The sequence below is a fragment of the Cololabis saira genome, chromosome 19 (assembly GCF_033807715.1).
Source record: "Cololabis saira isolate AMF1-May2022 chromosome 19, fColSai1.1, whole genome shotgun sequence".
NCBI lineage: Eukaryota > Metazoa > Chordata > Actinopteri > Beloniformes > Belonidae > Cololabis > Cololabis saira.
In genome coordinates, this window is record NC_084605.1 from 33,481,215 (window position 1) to 33,502,984 (window position 21,770).

At 39.2% G+C, this 21,770-nt stretch overlaps 1 protein-coding gene across 4 annotated transcripts; it reads left to right on the forward strand.

Moving 5' to 3' along the window:
* Positions 1-857: 857 nt before the first annotated feature.
* aclyb (ATP citrate lyase b) lies at positions 858-21,693 on the forward strand. Of its 4 annotated transcripts, none has more exons than XM_061707804.1 (30): positions 858-996; positions 4,503-4,684; positions 4,916-5,038; positions 6,102-6,164; positions 6,695-6,885; positions 7,540-7,619; positions 7,788-7,918; positions 8,192-8,310; positions 8,507-8,643; positions 8,899-8,960; positions 9,628-9,745; positions 9,873-10,027; positions 10,694-10,787; positions 11,019-11,075; positions 12,030-12,059; positions 13,886-14,027; positions 14,712-14,880; positions 14,962-15,066; positions 15,229-15,425; positions 16,359-16,440; positions 16,522-16,632; positions 16,723-16,850; positions 16,954-17,047; positions 17,145-17,299; positions 17,424-17,574; positions 18,727-18,870; positions 19,049-19,162; positions 19,601-19,683; positions 20,191-20,267; positions 20,348-21,693. In XM_061707804.1, the coding sequence occupies exons 2-30, from the start codon at positions 4,526-4,528 to the stop codon at positions 20,440-20,442; spliced, it is 3,366 nt and encodes a 1,121-aa protein (XP_061563788.1). In that variant the 5' UTR covers positions 858-996; positions 4,503-4,525; the 3' UTR covers positions 20,443-21,693. The 4 variants fall into 4 exon arrangements, with proteins under 4 accessions (XP_061563788.1, XP_061563789.1, XP_061563790.1 ...); XM_061707805.1 differs by having other exon boundaries at positions 12,033-12,059; XM_061707806.1 differs by lacking the exon at positions 12,030-12,059.
* The last annotated feature ends 77 nt before the right edge of the window (positions 21,694-21,770 follow it).

Consider the following 21,770-nt stretch of genomic DNA (forward strand, 5'->3'; position numbering starts at 1 on the left):
ATCAATTTTACATTGTAAAAGAAATGATTGGCGTGGCAATCAAACTTTGAAAATCGACTGTGCGCATGCGCAGAACCACAAAGTAGCATTTCTCGGCAGGTAGCAAGGATTGGCAGAACACCGGTGTTGTGCCAATTTCTGCTACCTGCCGAGAAATGCTACTTTGTGGTTCTGCGCATGCGCACAGTCGATTTTCAAAGTTTGATTGCTAATAGGGGATGTTGAATATTTGATCCTTCAAAATACACTACCCATGACATGAATTGCATTACACTTTGTGAACATTATACGATAAAGAGAAAAAAACAACAATTCTATCGCTTTATTTGATATTCATTCAGTCATTCGCCATTATTTAAACATTAAGAACACATTCTTATTTACAATGACGGCCTGGCAAGCGACAAGGAACACTTGGGGGGAAAGGACGTGGGCTAAGGAGTAAAACACGGTAAAATTGTAGCTCTACAAAAGGTAGAAAAAACCATTAGGGAGCATTTTTTGGCAAAGCAGCAGAAATTGGCAGAACACCGGCCCTGTCGATGAGGTGTCCCTTATTTATTTTGCAGGGAGTTGGCAACCCTATCCTGAAGGGAAAAGCCGAAAGGATAAGAAGAAGAATATTGTAATTTAATATAATTGTTTTGCATTTCAACAACGTAGATCAGATTTGAGTTTACTTAAATATGACAGAGAAGATGGATGGCTGTACCAATAGACCTGAATCTCCCCATAGTGGCCCAGCTTGCCCGGCTTGCTGAATGCGACCCCCCCCCCCACCTCAACTCCACCACGTGGTATTCAAACCTGGGGGCGTGGCCGGAAGTGACGCAGGCTCGTCCGGCGTCCAGCGCGGAGCGTCATCGGTGGCGAGGCGATGGTTCGACAGGAGAGACAAACGGGCTGAGGTACAAGACAATTGACACTGTAGCAGTGCTATTTGTGGACAGGACACGAAGCCTTTACTCCAAGGAGGTGGTATATTCATTGAGAAAGGTAATACTTGCCACTCGTTTACTCTGGCTTGTCTTATTAGCAATGAACGAGCGACTTTGCGCTAGGCTGGTCCGGCTGGGTGAAGGAGATGCCCTGAGCTCTGATGGTTCAGGCTGGCAGCTTGACAGGGATGGAACAGTATCATTATTCTTACTTTGAAACTGCAGATGTGACGTTAGTTTGAAGTTACAAACGTGGGAAACCTCCACAAATCCCCTCTTTCCTCATTGACAGGTTTTTATTTTTTTATTTCAAAGGCGGTTTTTAGTTTGTAGTTAGTTAGTCTCTCTCATTGACACACATAAAACATGTTTAAGTGTAACTTCCCTGGCTAAGCTAGGGCCGGTGCGTGCGTGGAGTGGGTGTGGTGGTCCGGACAGCAGCTCCATTCATAGGCGGGCCTGGCTGACGTGATGCCGCCGCCAGCACGATTGTCTGGCCCGCACAAGTGACGTCCCAGTCCTGAGTTCATCACACAGCAGCTGTTTAAACTACTGCCCCTCCTCTAGGATGCTGCTGCTACAAACACCTCCAAACTTACTCACTCTCTCATATGTCACAGCTAGATAGCTGCAGATAACAGACCTCGTCCTTGGATTATGTCTAGGATTGAACACGGGGACATCTGCATGCTCAGCTGAACCCTGGTTAGTTATCCCAAACATCATACACATTACTTATCTGTGCTGAAGTGATGCAGTATGGCCATTTATTATTAATAATAATAATATTAAATAGTTAAAAAAAACTTTACATTTCTAGACTGACATTTTATAGGTTACAGAGGTGATACACTTTTTTGCTGAATTGCTGTTGAGGAAGGTGGTAGTGAAGATTCAGAATAGAATAGAAAGCCTTTATTATCATTATACTGGTACAATGAGATTAGGCAGCAGCTCCGTAAAAGTGCACACATGCAAAAACTATGTAAAGTCAAGACTGTAAACAACAAAATGGAGAACAGGAAACATAAATATATATATACACTATAAAAAAATGAGTGAATGAGAGAATAATAATGTACATGAATAAGTGGAAGAATATTGCACTTGACTGGATGGAATAATATTGCACATAGATGATTATGTAATATTGCACATTATGCATAGGGAATATTGCACAGTATGAGGTAGTTTACTGGTTAAGAAAGTTCACAGCTTTGGGGAAGAAGCTGTCCCTGAGTCTGTTTGTTCTGGTTCGTATGGACCTGAAGCTCCTCCCAGAGGGCAACAGGTTTGTATTATTTATTATTTATTTTATATGCCCTCAGTCTTGATTGAATGAATATCTTTTATTTTGAACACAAGCACAAAAAATAAAAAACATCGAATATCTTTTATTTTGTTATTTTATAAAGCAGGGCTCTAAATTTCAGGCACTAAGCCAAAAGCAACATGATCTGCATATGAATGTTGTGGGTGTGGGGTTGATTGAGCAGGTCGGGCAACATACAAGGATGTTTAAAAGGGGAATGGCAAGACAATTAGTGCAACCTGTTGTCTTTGCATTAGCTCTTTTTCACCATTTTGTTCTTAAGTGAGATACCTAAACAAGTTAAATTGCTGACTTTGATACTGTGTGTGTGTGGGTGTGTGGGTGTGTGGGTGGGTGGTCTTGACTTCTTAAATATGACCATACCTCTCTTCTTGTCGAGTCTTCATGGTGGTAAAGTTGACAGCTAGATGGCATCCATCCATTTTTGTGCGCAGGTGTTCTGTTCCGTTGAGCAGGGGGCAGGTAGTAGTGGGCAGGTAAGGAGGAGGGTGATATCCTGGGGGCCAGTGCCACAAATGCAGGTAGTTGGATTTGTAGTATATTCCCATTTCCACCTTTGGTCGTCCAGCTTTGCTTCTGAGAAGGTTGAGACGCTTCCATTGAGCCCATGTTTCATCCTTGCCTTTTGGGCGGGTTTCAGATGGCAGTATTCTCAGGTCGTGGCTAGGAGGGGTTGCTTCCAGACTAGCTCTCCACAGATTCAGCCTTTCCTCGGAAGGTGTAGTATCCAAGGCTGTTGTATGGCTGAACAACACCTGTCGCCTCGTCACTGGATGCCTCAAGCATGGCCCCACTAAAGATCAGAAGGGAAGTTGCCAGTCGCGTAGAAGGCTTGGAGCAGTCCATTGACCCAAGACTGAAATCAAGAAAAAGCTTCCTCAGCCATACACTTGAGCTGGTTGTGAAGGTTGAAGGGGTTGCACCAGCAGTTACAACTAATCGTTGCTTCTTTTTTTTAATCAGTTGTTTTGGTTATTACATAAACTCTTTTATCTTAATTATCCTCCTGTGAAACTGCATGTTAAGGCTTTTACGTATATTTAGTTAGATTATATCAATTTAAAGCTTCACTGGTATGAAAATCTGCAGTAATATTTAACTTTAGTATGGTATAAAATGTATTTATGTTCTGCATTTCAGCAGTGACTACTTGATTGAGCTGTCATCATTCTAGAACCTTAAAATGCATGAGTAATTCTGTTTAACTTATGCATTTTCTGGTGGCTATCTTTGTTAGCCAAAACAAAGATATGATTCTTTCTTATGAATGAGGGCATTCACTCATACTTCTAGAGTAAGGAGAGAGTACCAGTAACTTTATGGACTTGGTTAAAAACAATTTAAAAAACACTCAAAAGATTTGTTTATATTACTGTGGCTAAGGTTTGGCTCATCATTTGTATATACTGTTAAGTCTAAAGTTTGGAACATCTGCATGAGAATTAGCACTGCCAAATGTATTACAATCACAGGTTTATATGTTAGCCTTCAGGGACATTTGGTGCATTGAATGGATATGTGACCACAAGGCAGTTTATCTTAGGTAACTGTTGTTGGCAAATTTGAAGAAATCTACTTTTTTTTTTTTTTTTAAACCAATAACCTGCATTTCAAATGTTAAAGATGACCGATGTAATGTACTTAATCACTGTCAGGTTACGCTTTTTAGATATGTGCAGTTTTCAGGTTTTAGCAGTTTATTTATTTACGAGAGCATATCACCCACTGGCTGCCTGTTCGTTTTAGAGTTGATTTTAAACTTTTAATGTCTGTTTTTAAAGCTCTGAACGGCCTTGCCCCTCCTTATTTATCAGAGATTTCAACGGTGCTTGAGCCTGGCAGAGCACTGAGATCCTCCAACCAATGTTTGTTGGAAGTGCCCAGGTCAAAGCAGAAGCACTGGGGGGACCGAGCCTTTTCAGTTCCCCGGGCTCTGGAATAAACCCCCCTGTGAGTTACGTGCGATCTCTGACATGGGCCTTTTTAAATCTAAAACGAAAACTTATTTATTCAGGGTGGCTTTCAATACCCAGTAGTGTGGCGACAGTTGTTTATACTTGATGTTTTATATGTTTTATTCTTGTTTTATTTTGCTGATTGTATGTTTATTATGTAAAGCACTTTGGTTCACCTGTAGGTCGATGTAAGGTGCCATATAAATAAAGTACATTTACATTTATTTGAATGTATTGATGATGTGGAAAAAATTAACTAGTCTTTTTCTACCACAGGTTTTCTGCTAACCAGCGCTGTCATGTCTGCTAAAGCCATATCAGAGCAGACTGGGAAGGAGTTCTTATACAAGTACATTTGCACCTCAGCAGCTGTGCAGAACCGTTTCCGCTTTGCTTGTGTAACTGCTGAGACGGACTGGGACCGGCTCACACAGGAGCAGCCATGGCTGCTGACAGAGGTACAACCTTGAGAGTCTTCTGCTGACTTGTGTTTGTTTCTCTTCTTTCCTTAGCTCGCGGAATCACAAGGCTGATTGAATCTCTGTGTGCATAGTTTGCTGGTCATAATGTAATTACAGTTAGAGGCTCACATGACTGCATGTGTAGATGTATTTTGTGAATTTGTCAGTTGTGTTTACGCAAATCAGGGGCTTCTAATGTGATATCTTTTTTTTTTTTGCTCCTCTTAGAGGCTGGTGGTGAAGCCAGATCAACTGATCAAAAGACGTGGGAAGCTTGGGCTGATTGGCATCAATTTGGACCTGGAGGGTGTCAAAGAGTGGCTCAGAACCCACCTTATGAAAGAGACCACTGTGAGTCCAGTGTTTTTTTTTTTTCACCTCAATTTTACTATTCCCTTTTCTTGCAGATCCATGCAGGTTGATGTTAACTGGCCAGAAATTGCCAGAAATAATTTTGGTTGTATGTGATCGGCTTGAATAAATATGCAATCAGCCACTACTAGTCTGCTAGTTCTCCATTTGTTGCATTTTTTTTTTTTTTTTATGTCTGTAGCTCAATCTCTGGGCTTGATTTTTCACCTTTGACACTTGTTTGACATGCAACGTCATTATCCTCATATAGGAAATTGGGCGGCTTGGACATCGACAGTATACATGTCAAATCTAAAAAAAATAAAAGCTGGCACTTTTATTCTATTTTGATTACGACTCTTGTACAATAAAGTTTTTGAACCCTTGTGAATAAGGACTGCCTTTATATGTTTGTTTTGATTTTATGTCAGTCAGGTTGGACTTGGGTACATTTTATGAGTAATCAGAAATCCTGTAAACTTTAAAGGGGTTCAACAACTTTTTTCTCCCCCTAAGCACATGGTTCTTGCTCATATACAGTATGAAACTCTGAAGCCATAAGTGAATAAACAGAGGTGGTGAAATAGCATGACCCAAATAGAAAATGGAAAGAAAATGCCACATTTGGTTTCATGTAACATACAAATAGACTGAGCTTAATTAGCTTCAGGATATGGATTGTTTCTTGTTTTTGTTTTTATTTTTTGGGACCCCACTGGCTAAAGGCTGATGCAACAGCCTCATGTTTAGATCTGCATGTTCAGAAGGTTGTCTATTTTGGTCCGCTGTAAATGCAGACATGCTCTGCTGTACTTGGGCAATCCCCCTACATGTATAGTAGTTGGTTGCTTTTTAAATATTGTCTGCTACTCAATGAACTTTTCTCTCAGAAAATGTGGGCAAAAACTACACATTTAAGATTTTCTACAGTGAATTGTTGTATCAGTTTCATGTGTGATGGAATAATACAATCTAAAGAACTATTTGTGAGCAAAAACTGTTGTTTTTCTGCTGGTATTACTAACTTAAACTAATCTTATTTTGTCTTTTTTGTGTTCATTAGGTGGGAAAGGCAAAAGGTGTGCTAAAGAACTTCCTCATTGAGCCATTTGTTCCACATACACAGGTAATGGATGCACACCACGTTAAAAGAAAAGCCATGTTTATTTGTTCAACCTTAAAATATAGATGCACTTTTTAAAAAGACCCAGCTTAAAAAGATAGGTAAAGATCCTATTTATTATTTCTATAGGTCATTCTGACTGTGATGTGTATAATATCCTCACATTTTCTCAAAGCAATAAACTGATTGTAATTGGATTGCATTCATAAAGCACATTTCTAATCTTGGTTGACCTTTTTAAAAATTCTTTTACAGTCACCTTTCTATACAAACCTGCATTTAAAGTATTTCTTAGTTAACGCAGTTTTTGTTTTAAGTCTGTGGAGTCTTTTTTTCTCTATCAAGTGGTGCAAGAAAATGTAAGCGTGTTGTACACATGAGTACATGTACAAGTTTGATGGTTATGAGAATAAATATTTTCAGATCATGTTTTCAAAAACACTTGTCACCCTGGTGCGCCGTCTCACACTGTACAAACGATCTGTTAAAAAAATGTTTGCGTATTCGTGTTTCTTCTACACTTATTCACACAGGAGGAAGAGTTTTATGTGTGTATCTATGCCACCCGTGAGGGCGACCACATCCTTTTCCACCACGAGGGAGGTGTGGATGTGGGTGACGTGGACGTCAAGGCCCAGAAGCTGCTGGTTTCAGTGGATGAAAAACTCAGTGAGGACCAGGTCACTGAGCAGCTCCTCACACATGTTCCTGATGACAAGAAAGAGTATGGACGCATACATTTCTTCCATATTTGGTTTTATTTATATATGTAACAATTTGTTTTATTTTAGTACAATATAAAAAAATATATATGTGTATATGCATATGTTTCACTGTACCTTCTAACGTTGCTTCAGTCTGTTTTGAGTAATCATATTCAGCATAATATTTTTGTACCAATGTTACAAAGTTATTTACTTTATTAAGTAAATACCTACCGTATTTTCTGGACTATAAGCCGCATCCGCTCCATTTTATTAATTAAAAATAAGATATACAAGCCGCACCTGCATACAAGCCACATCCGCTCTATTTAAAAAAAAGATATACAAGCCGCAGATATTTATGTTGTTAGATTAGATATTTACTACATGTACAGAAGGATTTTGAACTGTAAATGATGTACATGTTTGTACCTAAATAGATCCTTTCCTAACAGTGTCTTTTAAAACGGCAGCAACTTTGCTGATTAAAACGGGACAGAACCAAAAGAAAATATAAGCCGCATGGTTGAAAACCTATGAAAAAAGTAGCGGCTTATAGTCCAGAAAATACAGTATTAAACATTGTGAACAGAAGAATTGTAATCATTCCTGTTTCTTATCTAGTTATATTTTCAGTCATCCACTGAGATTTTTTTATCAATCTTCTTTTACAGAGTTCTGGCCAGTTTTATCGTGGGCATTTTCAACTTGTACGAAAATCTCTATTTCACCTACCTTGAGATCAACCCTCTCGGTAAACTTCTTCTCTGTGTTGTCATTTAATCGGGTCATAATAATTTACAGCCTGTAAGGAACAAGTTTTCAATTTATGCCCGTTGAATTAGAATCTCCAAACTTAGTTGTAATTACTGAAGGATTTACAATGACACAAATAAACAACTTGGCTATTTGTCTTCACCAGTTGTCACTGAAAATAAAGTGTACGTCCTCGATATGGCAGCCAAGATTGATGCCACAGCAGATTACATCTGCAAGGCTCAGTGGGGTGATGTTCAGTTTCCTCCACCCTTTGGCAGAGAAGCATATCCAGAGGTGAGAACTGAGGGACTTCTGTCAACCCTAAATGATCTGGAACACCAAATACACAGTGACAAGATGGTTTATTGTATCAGCTGTTAATGGGTTCATTGTTGTTATACCTGTCGAATGCAATCAGCAATATGTTCCTTTTAATTAAAGACACCACATAAGTCGAGACTTAAATGCACAACAGGGAACAATGTAAGATTATTTATTTTTTTTCTTTTCATTTTTTTTGTCTTGTTGATTACAATGTTTTGTCGCTTTCTACTTAATCACTTTTAGGAGGCCTACATAGCTGATCTGGATGCAAAGAGCGGGGCCAGTCTGAAGCTGACTCTGTTGAACCCTCGGGGCAGGATCTGGACCATGGTGGCTGGAGGAGGCGCATCAGTGGTCTACAGGTGCAATAATATCATGCTTTATATGGAACTTGTTTTTACAAAAACAGTTGATGGTGCTTTTTTATATCAGTTTTTCTCTATTGCTAAAAACCTCACTTTGAGTTTCCTGATGGTCTAACACTTTGACATTAAAACTGCAAAGATCCATCAAAAATAAGGTTTCTTCATTTGGATGTTGATGTCCTCTCTTCCTCAGCGACACAATCTGTGACCTTGGCGGGGTGGATGAGCTGGCCAACTATGGCGAATACTCTGGTGCTCCCAGTGAACAGCAAACTTACGACTATGCGAAAACCATCCTTGCTCTCATGACTCGAGAGAAGCATTCTCAAGGTGAGCGTAGTCAACACTTCTCAACAAAATCTAAAAACGGGTCAATGAGGATTAGTTAGTGGGAAGCTTTTTTTTTGGCTGTTTGTAAGTAATAAGTGACTTTCTGGGCGGGGTGGTAAATTATTGGATGATGCGAGTGTTTGTTTTCTTTAAACCTGTCACAAGGCCACTACTTGATGTTGCCAGCGTCGAGACACATTTCCCGCTTTAGCACGGAAATTTCAACCATTCTCAGTTGGTTCCTTTCTCTTGTAGGTAAAGTTTTAATCATCGGAGGAAGCATTGCAAACTTCACCAATGTAGCAGCGACATTCAAGGTGAAATATGCTAATTTGTTTATCCATAACACTGTATAAAGTAAACTCTGCTAACGACACTAGTTTTCCCAAGGTTTCATCTTGTGTTTGATGAAAACGGAGCTGATACAGCTTCTTTTTTTTTTCCCCCCATTTAGAAGCTATGTGTGTTATCTGTAAAATAAACAAGATATCTTCTTTATGTCAACACAGTGTCACTTTTTAGCAAATAATTCTTTTATCTTTTTACTCAGAGGTGCCAGCAATAACAGGCCAGAAGCCTATAAGCCAGTTTTCTCATCATTGTATGAAACTTTTTTTTTTAATGTATTTTTTAGCATATCATTCTTAGTGTTAAATGAAACCCAATGTTTAGCCTTCAGTGTGATTTTGTGTGAAAGACAAAGTTCTTGCTGCAGGGTGTGTTGCTCCATCTGTGTTCATTCAAGGATTGTGTGTGAAATAGTCATATTAGAAGAATACAGCTCCCACAAAATTATCCACAAAGACACTGTGAAAGGCTGAATACAAAGTCACAAGACGTATCTTTGTACTTAACAACTAAGTGTTAATGTTGAAAAATATGAAATAGGTTTAACATAAACCATTCTTGCAGTCCTTGTGTGTCTGAGCCTGATAGGTTTGCTTCTTTTGTTCATTACAATGCTGAGCAGCTGTTTCTCTTCAGGGTATTGTCAGGGCCATTAAAGATTACCAAGGTCCTCTGAAGGAGCACGAGGTCAGAATATTTGTGCGACGTGGCGGGCCCAACTATCAAGAAGGTCTGAGGGTCATGGGAGAAGTGGGTAAGTGACATCATTACTCATGAAACAGACACATTGTCTTACAACTTGTAAAATCACAGAATACAGTGGTACTTTGAAGGTAGTTGTTTTTCTGACCTTCTGTTACTACACGCTTTCTTCTCTGAAGGGAAGACCACGGGTATTCCTATTCACGTGTTTGGTACTGAAACCCATATGACCGCCATCGTTGGGATGGCTCTGGGGCACCGGCCGATACCCAACCAGCCTCCGATGGATGCACATACGGCAAACTTCCTCCTCAATGCCAGCAACAATGCAGTGGTATTTCATTTCTTTCATACAATCACATTTCAAGTTGTTTGTTGTAAATATAAGACGCCAGTATCAGGCAGTAACAGCTCTCATAAAGAGATCACATGTCGTGTGTATAACATACAGTACATGTCCCTTTCTGTGTACTTAAATGAACTCTTGAATGGTGAAATGAACTCTTGAATGGTGAAATGAACTCTTGAATGGTGAAATGAACTCTTGAATGGTGAAATGAAAAGTGCCTTGAAATTTCTTTTTTGGGGGTGGCAATCTGTCAAAAGTAAAATGTATTTAATTGAATTGATTAATTAATATCCCATTGGGAAGAACAAATATCATTATGACTATATGAACAGATCAGTGTATCACAGGGGCAACATGGTTACAAGCAGGATAAACTTGCATATTCACTCTCACCCCTATGAGAAATGTTGAAATCGACAATCAGTCTAACGTGGGTTTTAAAAGTTTCAGCAGAAAGCAGGTTTTGTAGTCCAAACTTTGTAGTCCAAATGTCAAAATTGAGCCTGTGTAGGCACTGGGAGAGCATACAATTTATTATATGAAGTGTATTTTTTCTTTTTTTGTTTAATGAAGGAAAACACCTGCAAATTACAATCTGTAAATTCTAAGTCGCACAAAATGTTACAAATGTTATATCTTTTTCTCTGTCAGACTCCAGCTAATACCAGATCAGCTTCATTCTCTGAGACCAAGACGACCAATGATGTCACACCGGCCAAAAAGTCTAAAGCAGGTCTTCCAGCAGGTGATAAACACGTGGGGGGCACTTGTGAACTGTCTCGCAATACCTAGCCATTCATATTTTACTCATGCACTTTTGCTTTTTCATTTCTCTTCTCCTTGGTTCTCGTATTTCTCCCTCCTCTCTTCCTGCCATCAATACCCTTATGCATTTCTTTTTTCTTTCTGCTTTATCCTCTCACGTCTTGTTTTGCTGTCCACTCACATGCATCTCTTTCATGCTTGTTTCTCTAAGACTCTCTTCATTCTTTACTGTGGCCTCTGAAGAATATGGTCACAGGCGATTGGAAAGGTAAGTGATGGGCGTGCCATGCTCTAAATGCACTCGGCTGCCTGTGAACTCTTCATTAGTGTGTCCTCCTTTTTTTCCTCTTTACTCTTCCAATAGTGGAAGAAAGTTTGTGTGACACGTACACGTGTGCATCGTGCTAGTTCTTTGACGGTCTTTACATTCTTCTGCAGGGAGATTTTTAATACTTTTTTAATAAAGCAAGACAGCTTTTGACAATTAAACTGATTTGGGGGATGGGTTTTCTTTCTAACATAAGCTTTTACCAGTTCATAGATCTTGAGAAAAGGTTTACAGGACTGTCTCAGATAATTATAATATTGTGATTTTCTGTAATGCAATTACAAAAACAAAAATGTCATACATTCTGGATTCATTACAAATCAACTGAAATATTGCAAGCTTTTTATTATTTTAATATTGCTGATCATGGTTTACAGATTAAGAAAACTCAAATATCCTATCTCAAAAAATTAGAATATTCTGGGAATCTTAATCTTAAACTGTAAGCCATGATCAGCAATATTAAAATAATAAAAGGCTTGCAATATTTCAGTTGATTTGTAATGAATCCAGAATGTATGACATTTTAGTTTTTTATTTTAACTGCATTACAGAAAATAAAGAACTTGTTATCACAATATTCTAATTTTCTGAGACAGTCCTGTATGTATTGCTAAGAAGAAATAGTATTGATTGTTGCGTTGGTCAAAAGTTCAGTACTGGGATATGATATTTCGATTTAAAAGAGGAAAGCGAAGGCTTCCTCTGTAGAAGTTAAGCTCTGCATGCCATTTCCTCTGATGTGCTTTATGTTGTGTGAAGTGGCACACAACTTGGCACAATCCACTTAAGTGTTTAGTGAATGTGGGGAAGATGCAGTGAAGTCAGACTCATTCTTCTTTTCTTTTTTTTGCACGTTGTGCTTAATTTCTGTACCACCCTGTGATGTCAAAGAAGCTCAAGCCTCTTCAGGCTGCAGCGGAGGTATGGAAGGATATGAAAAATCTGTCCTTCGTCCACTTCCGTCTGCCCTCCCATTTTTACTAATCCACAGTCTCTTTCTTTTTCACATGCTATTGAAGGCTTTCCCCTTCATATTCGACTGTTTATATCATTGAACTTGGATTGGCTGAGCAGACATTCCCTTTCTGACTGATATTGCTGAATAATTGCATTTTTATCATAATTAGAAATGCCTTTTTTTGAAAAACACGTAGATCAGCCTCATTCCAATGTGTTATCTTGTCCGTTCTTTGAAATGTATTCACTAAAAGACTTCTGGAGAACTCAACAGTTGAGTGAGAACATGTTTTTTAGATTACTTAAATTCTATGTAATTGTTTCGCTGAAGTCTTTTTTGACTATGAAGCTGAAGTCTTTGTTTAATATCTTGTATTTTAAAGAAATTAGACCTACATTCCCAATATTGATTGACTGCTAAATGACTCCAATGGCTTTGAACTGTTGGAACATGTATCAAAACTGTTTTCAAGAAAGAGAGAGTAGAAAAAAAGGTTCAGGGTTACATTCCATTACATTTACATTAGCAAAGAAATAGCCTCAGGGGGAAAAGCCAAGCTACAACAAGTTTCTAAATAAGACGTATAGATTGTGAGAATCAAAGCGTGAACAATTCAAATGTCATATTAATTAAAGGATGAAAAGCAAACATTTTCGGAAAAGGATCGGCTGGCAGGTAATTGGCCCCATTACACACTTGATAACAAAGCTCTTCGTCATTTTATGATACCAGAGACAATTGAGCATGGCAAGGAACATAAAGATTAATTGACAATTGAGAACAGACTGTTACACATATCCCATCAGCAACTTTACCAGATTTTCAGGTCTATAATCCTCCTGTCCAGGACGAGTGCCACATATGGTTGTGTATGTTGTGACAGAAGTGTCATTAAAAGTCCCTTCACATCTCCTACACAAAATACACCCAGCCAGGAGAACTATCTGCACCAACTGGAGTTTGGCCTTCAACTTCTCAGTTCTCAATTGACTGTATTGGGCTAAATCTTCTGAATGTAGTTGATTAATAGTGTTTGGTTGTTTTATAACAAAAATTGCTGGATGCTGCAAGAAGCTATTATATTTATTAAAATCCAGAGGTTGAAAACCAAACAGACAAACATCTAAATATATGAAGGAGTAAGAGGGAGAAAAAAGGCAAGCCAACTGATGAGGCCAAATTAAAATGTAAAAGGTGCAAATAAAACAGAGCAATTAAGAAACCAGTGTGTGATAAAACCGTACACCTGCAGCTAATCTGCTGTGGTGTCTGGTTGTGTTCTCAGTAAACAAAAAATGCTCAATACAACTACTAGCTTTAGAATCATGTGAGAAATGAAAGACATTTGATTCTAACTGTGTGATTCAAAATAACCTTTTATTAACATTGGCATGTCACCAGCTCTTACAGTGAGTTTTAGGGGAGGGATGGGCAAAATAACACAGAGACTTGATTGTAATTACAAATGTGTGATGTTACACGGAATGCTCAGAGTCAGCATGTTTCAGCTAAAAAGGATGTCTGACAAAACGTATGACTTGCATTTGCATACGGCATTCAACTTTGAAGGGGTTTGAAGTGGGATTTGTGTGGAAATGGGTATATTGTGATAGTTTAGAGAGCTGGTGTTATTTTCTCTGCTTCCTCCATCTCTGCTCTCCAGTACCCTCCTTCTTAACGTCCCTGCTCCTGCAGTTCTCCTGACCCCTTGACTCCCATATTCGTCTGTGACTGGATTTTTTTTTTTTTTCCAGTTCTGACTTTAATCTCTTTTTTTTTTTCCCATCAGCCAAAGCAACCACACTGTTCAGCAAACACACCAAGGCCATTGTCTGGGGCATGCAGACACGTGCTGTGCAGGGCATGCTGGATTTTGACTATGTCTGCTCCCGGGAAGAACCATCCGTGGCCGCCATGGTGTACCCCTTCACGTAAGTTGCTTAACTTCCTATGATTCCCTTAACTCGGTTACCGTATTTTCCGCACTATAAGGCGCACCTAAAAGCCTTTAATTTTCTAAAAAAATCGATAGTGCGCCTTATAGTGCAGTGCGCCTTATATATGATCATTGCGGTAATTTCTGTTACTGTAGGGGGATTGTGGGTAATGTAGTTGGTGTCGCCGAAGTAACGGTGCTAAAAACGTCAGAAATCGTCACAGACGTTAAAGACAACAGCAGCGACGCTGACTCGCATAATGGCGACTTTGACGAGACGGAGCAAAGCTGGTTTTTATTTTGGTAATAAAGTTTGACAAACGGTACTTTTCTTGTTGTTTATTTTTTTTTTGCATTTGCTGTAGGATTTTGTAGCATTTCCTGTAGCGCAGCTCCATCAGGTAGATACGTAACTCAACCCCAGCCACTATAGTATGGTATTTTACCATATATTTAGTGTGCCTTATAATGCGGTGCGCCTTATATGTGGAAAAGTTTTACAATCCGTCATTCATTGAAGGTGCGCCTTATAGTGCGGAAAATATGGTAATGCTCCACAAATTTGGGTTGGGTTGACTTTCTTATTCCCAGTAAATCCAGTAATCTAAAAGCTTTTAAAATAAGATTTGTATGAAATAATTCCCCATTCAGACTTTGCTTTTTGTTTTCCATTGCTCAGTGGAGATCACAAGCAGAAGTTCTACTGGGGCCACAAAGAGATCTTGCTGCCGGTCTATAAGAACATGGCTGATGCCATGAAGAAGCACTCTGAAGTTGATGTTCTTATTAGCTTTGCCTCACTGCGCTCAGCCTTTGACAGCACAGTGGAGGCCATGCAATACCCTCAGGTATGTGTTTAAAAAAAGAAACAAACAAATAAATGCAGTATGTTAACAACAAAGATTCAGACAAATATGCTTTATTTTTAGATTCACACCATTGCCATCATAGCCGAAGGCATCCCTGAAGCTCAGACGAGGAGGATGATCAAGATGGCTGACGAGAAAGGCGTCACCATCATTGGCCCTGCAACAGTAAGGAGCTTCGTCTTGACAAATATTCATGTTGAATAACAGGCTATACGACATCCCAAGTGTGCATTCTGCCTGTGAATAGTTGAGTGAGGTTTGTGAATCAAATATGTCAATCATTTAATAACTCAGTGTAATTGTGAATCCGTCAAACCTGTGTCCCAGGTCGGTGGCATCAAACCGGGTTGCTTCAAGATTGGAAACACAGGCGGGATGTTGGACAACATCTTGGCGTCTAAACTGTACCGACCTGGTAGCGTGGCATATGTGTCTCGCTCAGGAGGAATGTCCAATGAGCTGAACAACATCATCTCACGCACTACAGACGGTGTCTATGAGGGCGTAGCCATCGGAGGAGACAGGTACGGGGACACTCAATTGCTGTTGTTAAATAGCATTTAAGGGGGACCTATTATGAAAAACAGGTTTTCTCTTGCTTCAACATATATAAAGTGGTCTCCCCTCAGCCTGCCAACTCAGAGAAGGAGGAAAGCAACTAGATTCTGCGGTGTTTGTACAGACACCCGGATGAGCCGTCCAGTGTGATGTGGCTTCTACGAGCCAATAAGATTTGTGCATTTTCGTTACGTAACGAAAATGCAAACTACGCCCACAACTATAAAACTGTAACTGCATGAGAGCGTCCGACTATCGTAGCACTGCGTGACATCGGACGCTCTCTGTCCATCTCCCTCCAGCAGCTGCCACTTTATTGAGGTTTTTGTAGTGAAATGAGGAGGAATCATAGAGATAACTTCTCATTTCAACTAACTGGATCAGCCGTTCCTCATCCGTGACCGTTTCCTACAACCGGTTTTCAACGCGAGCGGCAGGAAACGGCCAGCTCAAAACGGCACGGCGCGCTGCGACCAGTTAGGACAGTCCAATAGAAAATAAAGCAATGGAATTGATTTTGTCGCTGACACTCGCTCACTTCGCATGCAGTTATGACACGGTGTTAGGACACGGTAACTCCGCCGGCTGGAGCTTCCACCATTTTTTCGTAGCGGTGTATCGCGTCATTCAGACAGCCAATCAGCACAGAGCCTCATTATCATAGCCCCGCCCACTCAGAATCCTGCATAGATAATGAGGTTAGAGAATGGGAAGATAAAGACATGGCTCAGAGGCTGAATTTCTCATTTATTTAGAAAAAACAATCAAAAGCTTGTTTTTAAGACATTCAAGGCCTGTTTAAAATAGGGATTAGATGCCATAATAGGTCCCCTTTAAATCTTGCTCCATAGAAGCAATGATTAAACTTAAGTCCTTGTGTTTTGCTCTTCTGGGTTCAGATATCCAGGATCTACCTTCATGGACCATGTTCTGCGTTACCAGGACACTCCAGGGATTAAGATGATGGTGGTGCTGGGAGAGGTGGGAATTACTCCAAAAATGCATCTCGTTTGATCTAGATGTGAACATGTTTCACATTCCTAATATATTTCTACCACGCAGATTGGAGGCACGGAGGAATACAAAATCTGCCAAGGCATTACAGAGGGCAGAATCACCAAACCTGTGGTGTGCTGGTGTATTGGAACTTGTGCTACCATGTTTGCCTCAGAGGTGTGGTAACTTTGTTTAAAGGGAAATAAAATAGTCTGCTGTCCTTCCTGGGGAATTCACTTTTTATGATGAATATACTGCCATCTTCAGGTTCAGTTTGGCCATGCAGGAGCGTGTGCCAACCAGGCCTCAGAGACAGCAGTGGCTAAAAATCAGGCTCTAAGGGATGCTGGAGCTTTTGTACCAAAGAGCTTTGATGAGCTGGGAAATGTCATAAGGTGGGAAACTCATCACATGATCATCGTGCAAAGTTTGCCACTGAATTCTTTAACGACTTCTTACTCATTATTATTATTATTACATTTAATTATGATGAGACAGGACTGTATATGATGAACTGGTGGCCAACGGTACCATCGTCCCTGCCCAGGAGGTGCCTCCTCCAACTGTACCTATGGATTATTCCTGGGCCAGGGTAAATAAATCTTATCTTTATTGATAGACCTAGAAATGTGGGGGGGAAAGTAATGAAGAATATTTATTTATTAACTTTTTTTCTGAACATCTTTCAGGAATTGGGCCTGATTCGTAAGCCAGCCTCATTCATGACGAGCATCTGTGACGAGCGAGGCCAGGAGCTCATCTACGCTGGCATGCCCATCACTGAGGTATTTAAAGAGGAGATGGGCCTGGGAGGAGTGCTGGGCTTGCTCTGGTTCCAGCGCAGGTTGGTCTGACTATTTGGGAAACCTTTATTAGATTGATGAGGAGAGAAGAATTTCTGAAAGCAATAAAATCTTGGTTTATTGAACTGTTTTAAATTAAGTTACTTAAGTGGCTCTTGTGTCCAGGTTGCCACGGTACGCCTGCCAGTTCATTGAGATGTGCCTGATGGTGACTGCTGATCACGGGCCTGCCGTCTCTGGTGCACACAACACAATTGTTTGTGCTCGTGCTGGCAAAGATCTCATCTCAAGCCTTACTTCTGGCCTACTCACCATTGTAAGCTCTGCTTAAACACACTGGTGGACATATATACTAGGGGTGTAACAATATATCGTGCCACGAAATTTCGCGATACAAAAACGTCACAATACGTGTCGTGGAGGTGACAAACTGTATCGCGATATTGGATTATTAATATTAATCTATTGTGTTGACTAGTAACGCGCATCCGACCACGCGTGGCGACCGCGCCTCGACCCGCGGACCAAAATCTTCCTCCGCTCAGAAGAAACTAGTACCGTTTTGCGGTCCCGATCACGGGACTCTAGCGGGGTTTTGAGCTCCGAACTTTTAAGTCTTGTGTAGAGTTAAGCTTTACCTTATTAAATTAAACCCACGGGGACAACTTCTTCCGAGTTCGAGTATACTTTAATGTCCGCTCAACAGTGTAGGATTTCAGAACATCAACACAGCAGCTAGTGCCGTACTGTGGCGTATCACTCCGCCCAATCTAAAACAGACTAATCACTACAGATAAACTGACTAGTGTCATTATAGTCCCTGATTTACATCAGAATATAAAGAATATATTTATAAAATAATCAACCCTGAATTACCAAAATAACCTTCTTAACAAAAATAAATCTCCTCTTACACTTATAAGGTGAGCATGGATCAATCTTTTTTATGATGTAAAATTGTATGTATTTATTTACTTTTATTTATTTATTTAATTTTAGTTGTTAAATTTCTGGAAAAGAAAAAAGTCAAATCATACATGAGAGAAACTATTCAGTTTGTGGCAAAATATTTTTACTTGTATGAAACTGAAGATGCATAATGCGAACCTGACAGTTATAAAGCATTACAAACTGTAACAATAGGGCAAATGCACAGCATTGTTTTGTATTTTGTGTCTTTCAAATAAAATACATTTTTTTTCCAGTCATATGTTCCTCATTCAAGGTTGTTAAAAAATACTGCTATAATATCGTATCGTTATCGTGACCTCAATATCATGTACCGTACCGTACCGTGAGATTAGTGTATTGTTACACCCCTAATATATACTGTCACAATATGTGGCACTGTAATATCATGTTTGATAAAGATGACTGAACTCATTTAACCTTCCACATGTTGGAAAAATCTGCTCATCATATTTGGTCTGAAGTTTAACCCTTGACATGATTTATTCATCAAATCCAGGGTGACCGCTTTGGAGGGGCACTGGATGCTGCTGCAAAGCAGTTCAGCAAAGCGTTTGACAGCGGCATGCTGCCCATGGAGTTTGTTAACAAGATGAAGAAGGATGGCAAGCTCATCATGGGGATTGGACACAGGGTCAAATCAGTAAGCCTCAAGTTGACATGATGTGCATGTATTGTCCAGTTTCTTTTTAATCTAATCAAAGCATTTTAGAGCAAAGCCAAAATGCTCTAATATTTTATTGACAAATATGTCAATTAAAGTAAGTCGTTGGAACATGGCACAAAGCCGCTGTGTGAAATTCAGTCTGTTTTGTTTTCAGATCAACAATCCTGACATGCGGGTGCAGATTCTGAAGGACTTTGTTAAGCAGCATTTCCCCTCCACCCAGCTCCTCGATTATGCCCTTGATGTAGAGAAGATCACCACCTCAAAGGTACTACATCAAGAGTGCAGAAAATCGTGTCAATCTCAGGATTTCTTCATGACGATGCATTCATTTAATCCTTATTCTTTTTTTTAGATTAAATTATTTTTTTACCACGAGGACTGTCTGGAACATATGTAATTGTTCGGGGCAATAATCTAGCTGCATCCCAGTAAAATTACCATTATTATCACAGTTTCAAATATTTGTTTTTGTAGGGATGCAATCAGTTAATTGCAGTACATTTATGGTCATAAGGAGTGTTTGCTTCAGAAAAAAGACCATCTTCAATACTGAAGATATGATTATTCTAAACTCGCAAGTATAATAATTAATTACATAAACCTTCCCCCGGTGTCGTAGCAGCATAACTTTGCTTTTTTCCTCAGTAAATGTAATTGTGACATGTGATTGATTTATTGTTGGGTTTTTTTGTGTTTTTTTTAGAAACCTAACTTGATTCTTAACGTGGATGGTTTTATTGGCGTTGCATTTGTGGATCTTCTTAGGACATGTGGAGGCTTCACAAGGTAAGAAAATCTGACAACTCAAAAGGGTGTAAACCATATGTGCAAGTGGTTTGAGGACATGCACTTTATCAACAGTGACAATAACCATAAAAACTATTGGATACTTCTTGAGAAACAAACGCTTTTACTTTCTTGTTTGCTTTCCTCATTTTAAAGTTATTTTTTCCACTATTGCTGCACGGAGAACAAAAATATTTTAATTATGTAGCTGTACTTAATTTAGATTTTGTGTTTTGACATTTTAATCATATTTTTTTTATAAAATTGGGGCAGATAGAGGTTTTCGAGTTTTTCCTTCATTGACACATAAACTCAAAACGCTAACTATATCTTACAAATATATTATGATTTTGTTACAAAATGTAATATTAAAGTGCTAAAAAAATTTATTGTTCATTGGATGCATTGTGGATTATTCAGATGCCTGCATGCATTGTCTGTATTGTTGCTGTGTTGAGAACACACTGTCCAGTATTGTTTATCACATGAATGATGAATTGTTTCCAGAGACGAAGCTGACGAGTTTGTGGAAATTGGTGCATTGAATGGGATCTTTGTCCTCGGCCGTAGTATGGGCTTTATTGGTAAGTCCCATTCAAAAGCTTCCAAGACTCAAAGTATCCAACATGATAAAAAGACTTGTTGCTTGTGTATTCTTCATTAGGGCATTATCTGGACCAGAAGAGGCTGAAACAGGGTCTATACCGCCACCCATGGGATGACATCTCCTACGTACTCCCTGAACACATGTCCATGTAAACCCAACGCTGGAGAGTCTCCAGACGCGACTGTGTGGCAGCATCATCTCACTTAACATATCTGTATTATTCAATTATGACAACAGTTGCTGCAGGAAAGAGAGATATTCTAGAAAGAGCAAGAGTGGGGGAAATGGGTGGAACTTTCAGATCTACATTAATGAAAGAGAAAAGGGGAAGTCTATTTTTAGATTTAATATTTGTCAAATTATTTAAAACGTTTAGAGACATAACTTATTCACTTTTGGATAAAGAGCTGAACCTTGCAGTTTACAGGTTAACCAGTACGAAATCAGTCAGTACGTAAAATAAAAAACGGTTTTGTGTAAACGGTACAAGAGCAGGATTAAAATGGCATTTTCATCTTCCTGTTAAATTATAGGCTGGATAGTTAAGATGCATGAGCAGCTCCCTTTGAGAAATCACTTTAAGCAATACGGTAATATGACTTTTTATACTACTTAAAGATATTGACCATGATTTAGTGTGAGCAGCCTCTGTCTGCTTTAGGCCACGAGAAAGTGTGCTTAAGTGAGCTTTTTGGCTTTATGAGCACTGCACTTTGAACATTTGCAGATATAGATGTTTTAGTTTTTTTGTTGTTTTTTTTTTAATAGCTTTTCCAGACTTCAATTCCACTGAGGGGGAAAATAAGTATTGCAATGTCAACCAAAATTATTTTTTCAAAGAACAGTCTTGTGGGAGATGTTCCATATCTTGTGAAAGAAGGCATCATAGCGAATTGAACGAATGAATTGAACTTGTCATCTGCCCTTTGTCTCTTGAGGTTCATCAGCTACTATGAACTGGATGCCACTGTGGAGTGTTTGATCCTGAGGAGTCTTTTCATGCAAAGTCTGAATTGAACTACTTGCACTGTGACTCTAAATAACCATATCAAAACATTTTTAAATGGGAAGATCCCAAGGGGGCAAACAAAATGCTTCATGAATGTGCCCTATGAGTCTTGAGGGCATCTTTTCGGTGAGGGACCATGAAGGCAGTTTGTTTTATTTTGGGGAACTACTGCAGGAAAAAAAAAAACAGGTGATGGTTATGTAAAGAAGATGTCAAACTTAAGCTGAAGTCTTGATGCCAGCTCACAAACGCTCGTTACTGCTTGTTGCAATGCCTGCTGTGTTTGGTCTTTGTTTTGCCGCTTTTATTTAACTGTGAAAAAATGCTTTTTGTAATATTCTGTCTTATGTTAGACTGTCAGCGGTATAATAATAAAGGTACTTATTATACTTTTCATTTAGGTGTTTTTTTCCTTAAATATGCATATAAACAGAAGTATGGACTTTCAAGTTTTGTTATTAAAAGTATATT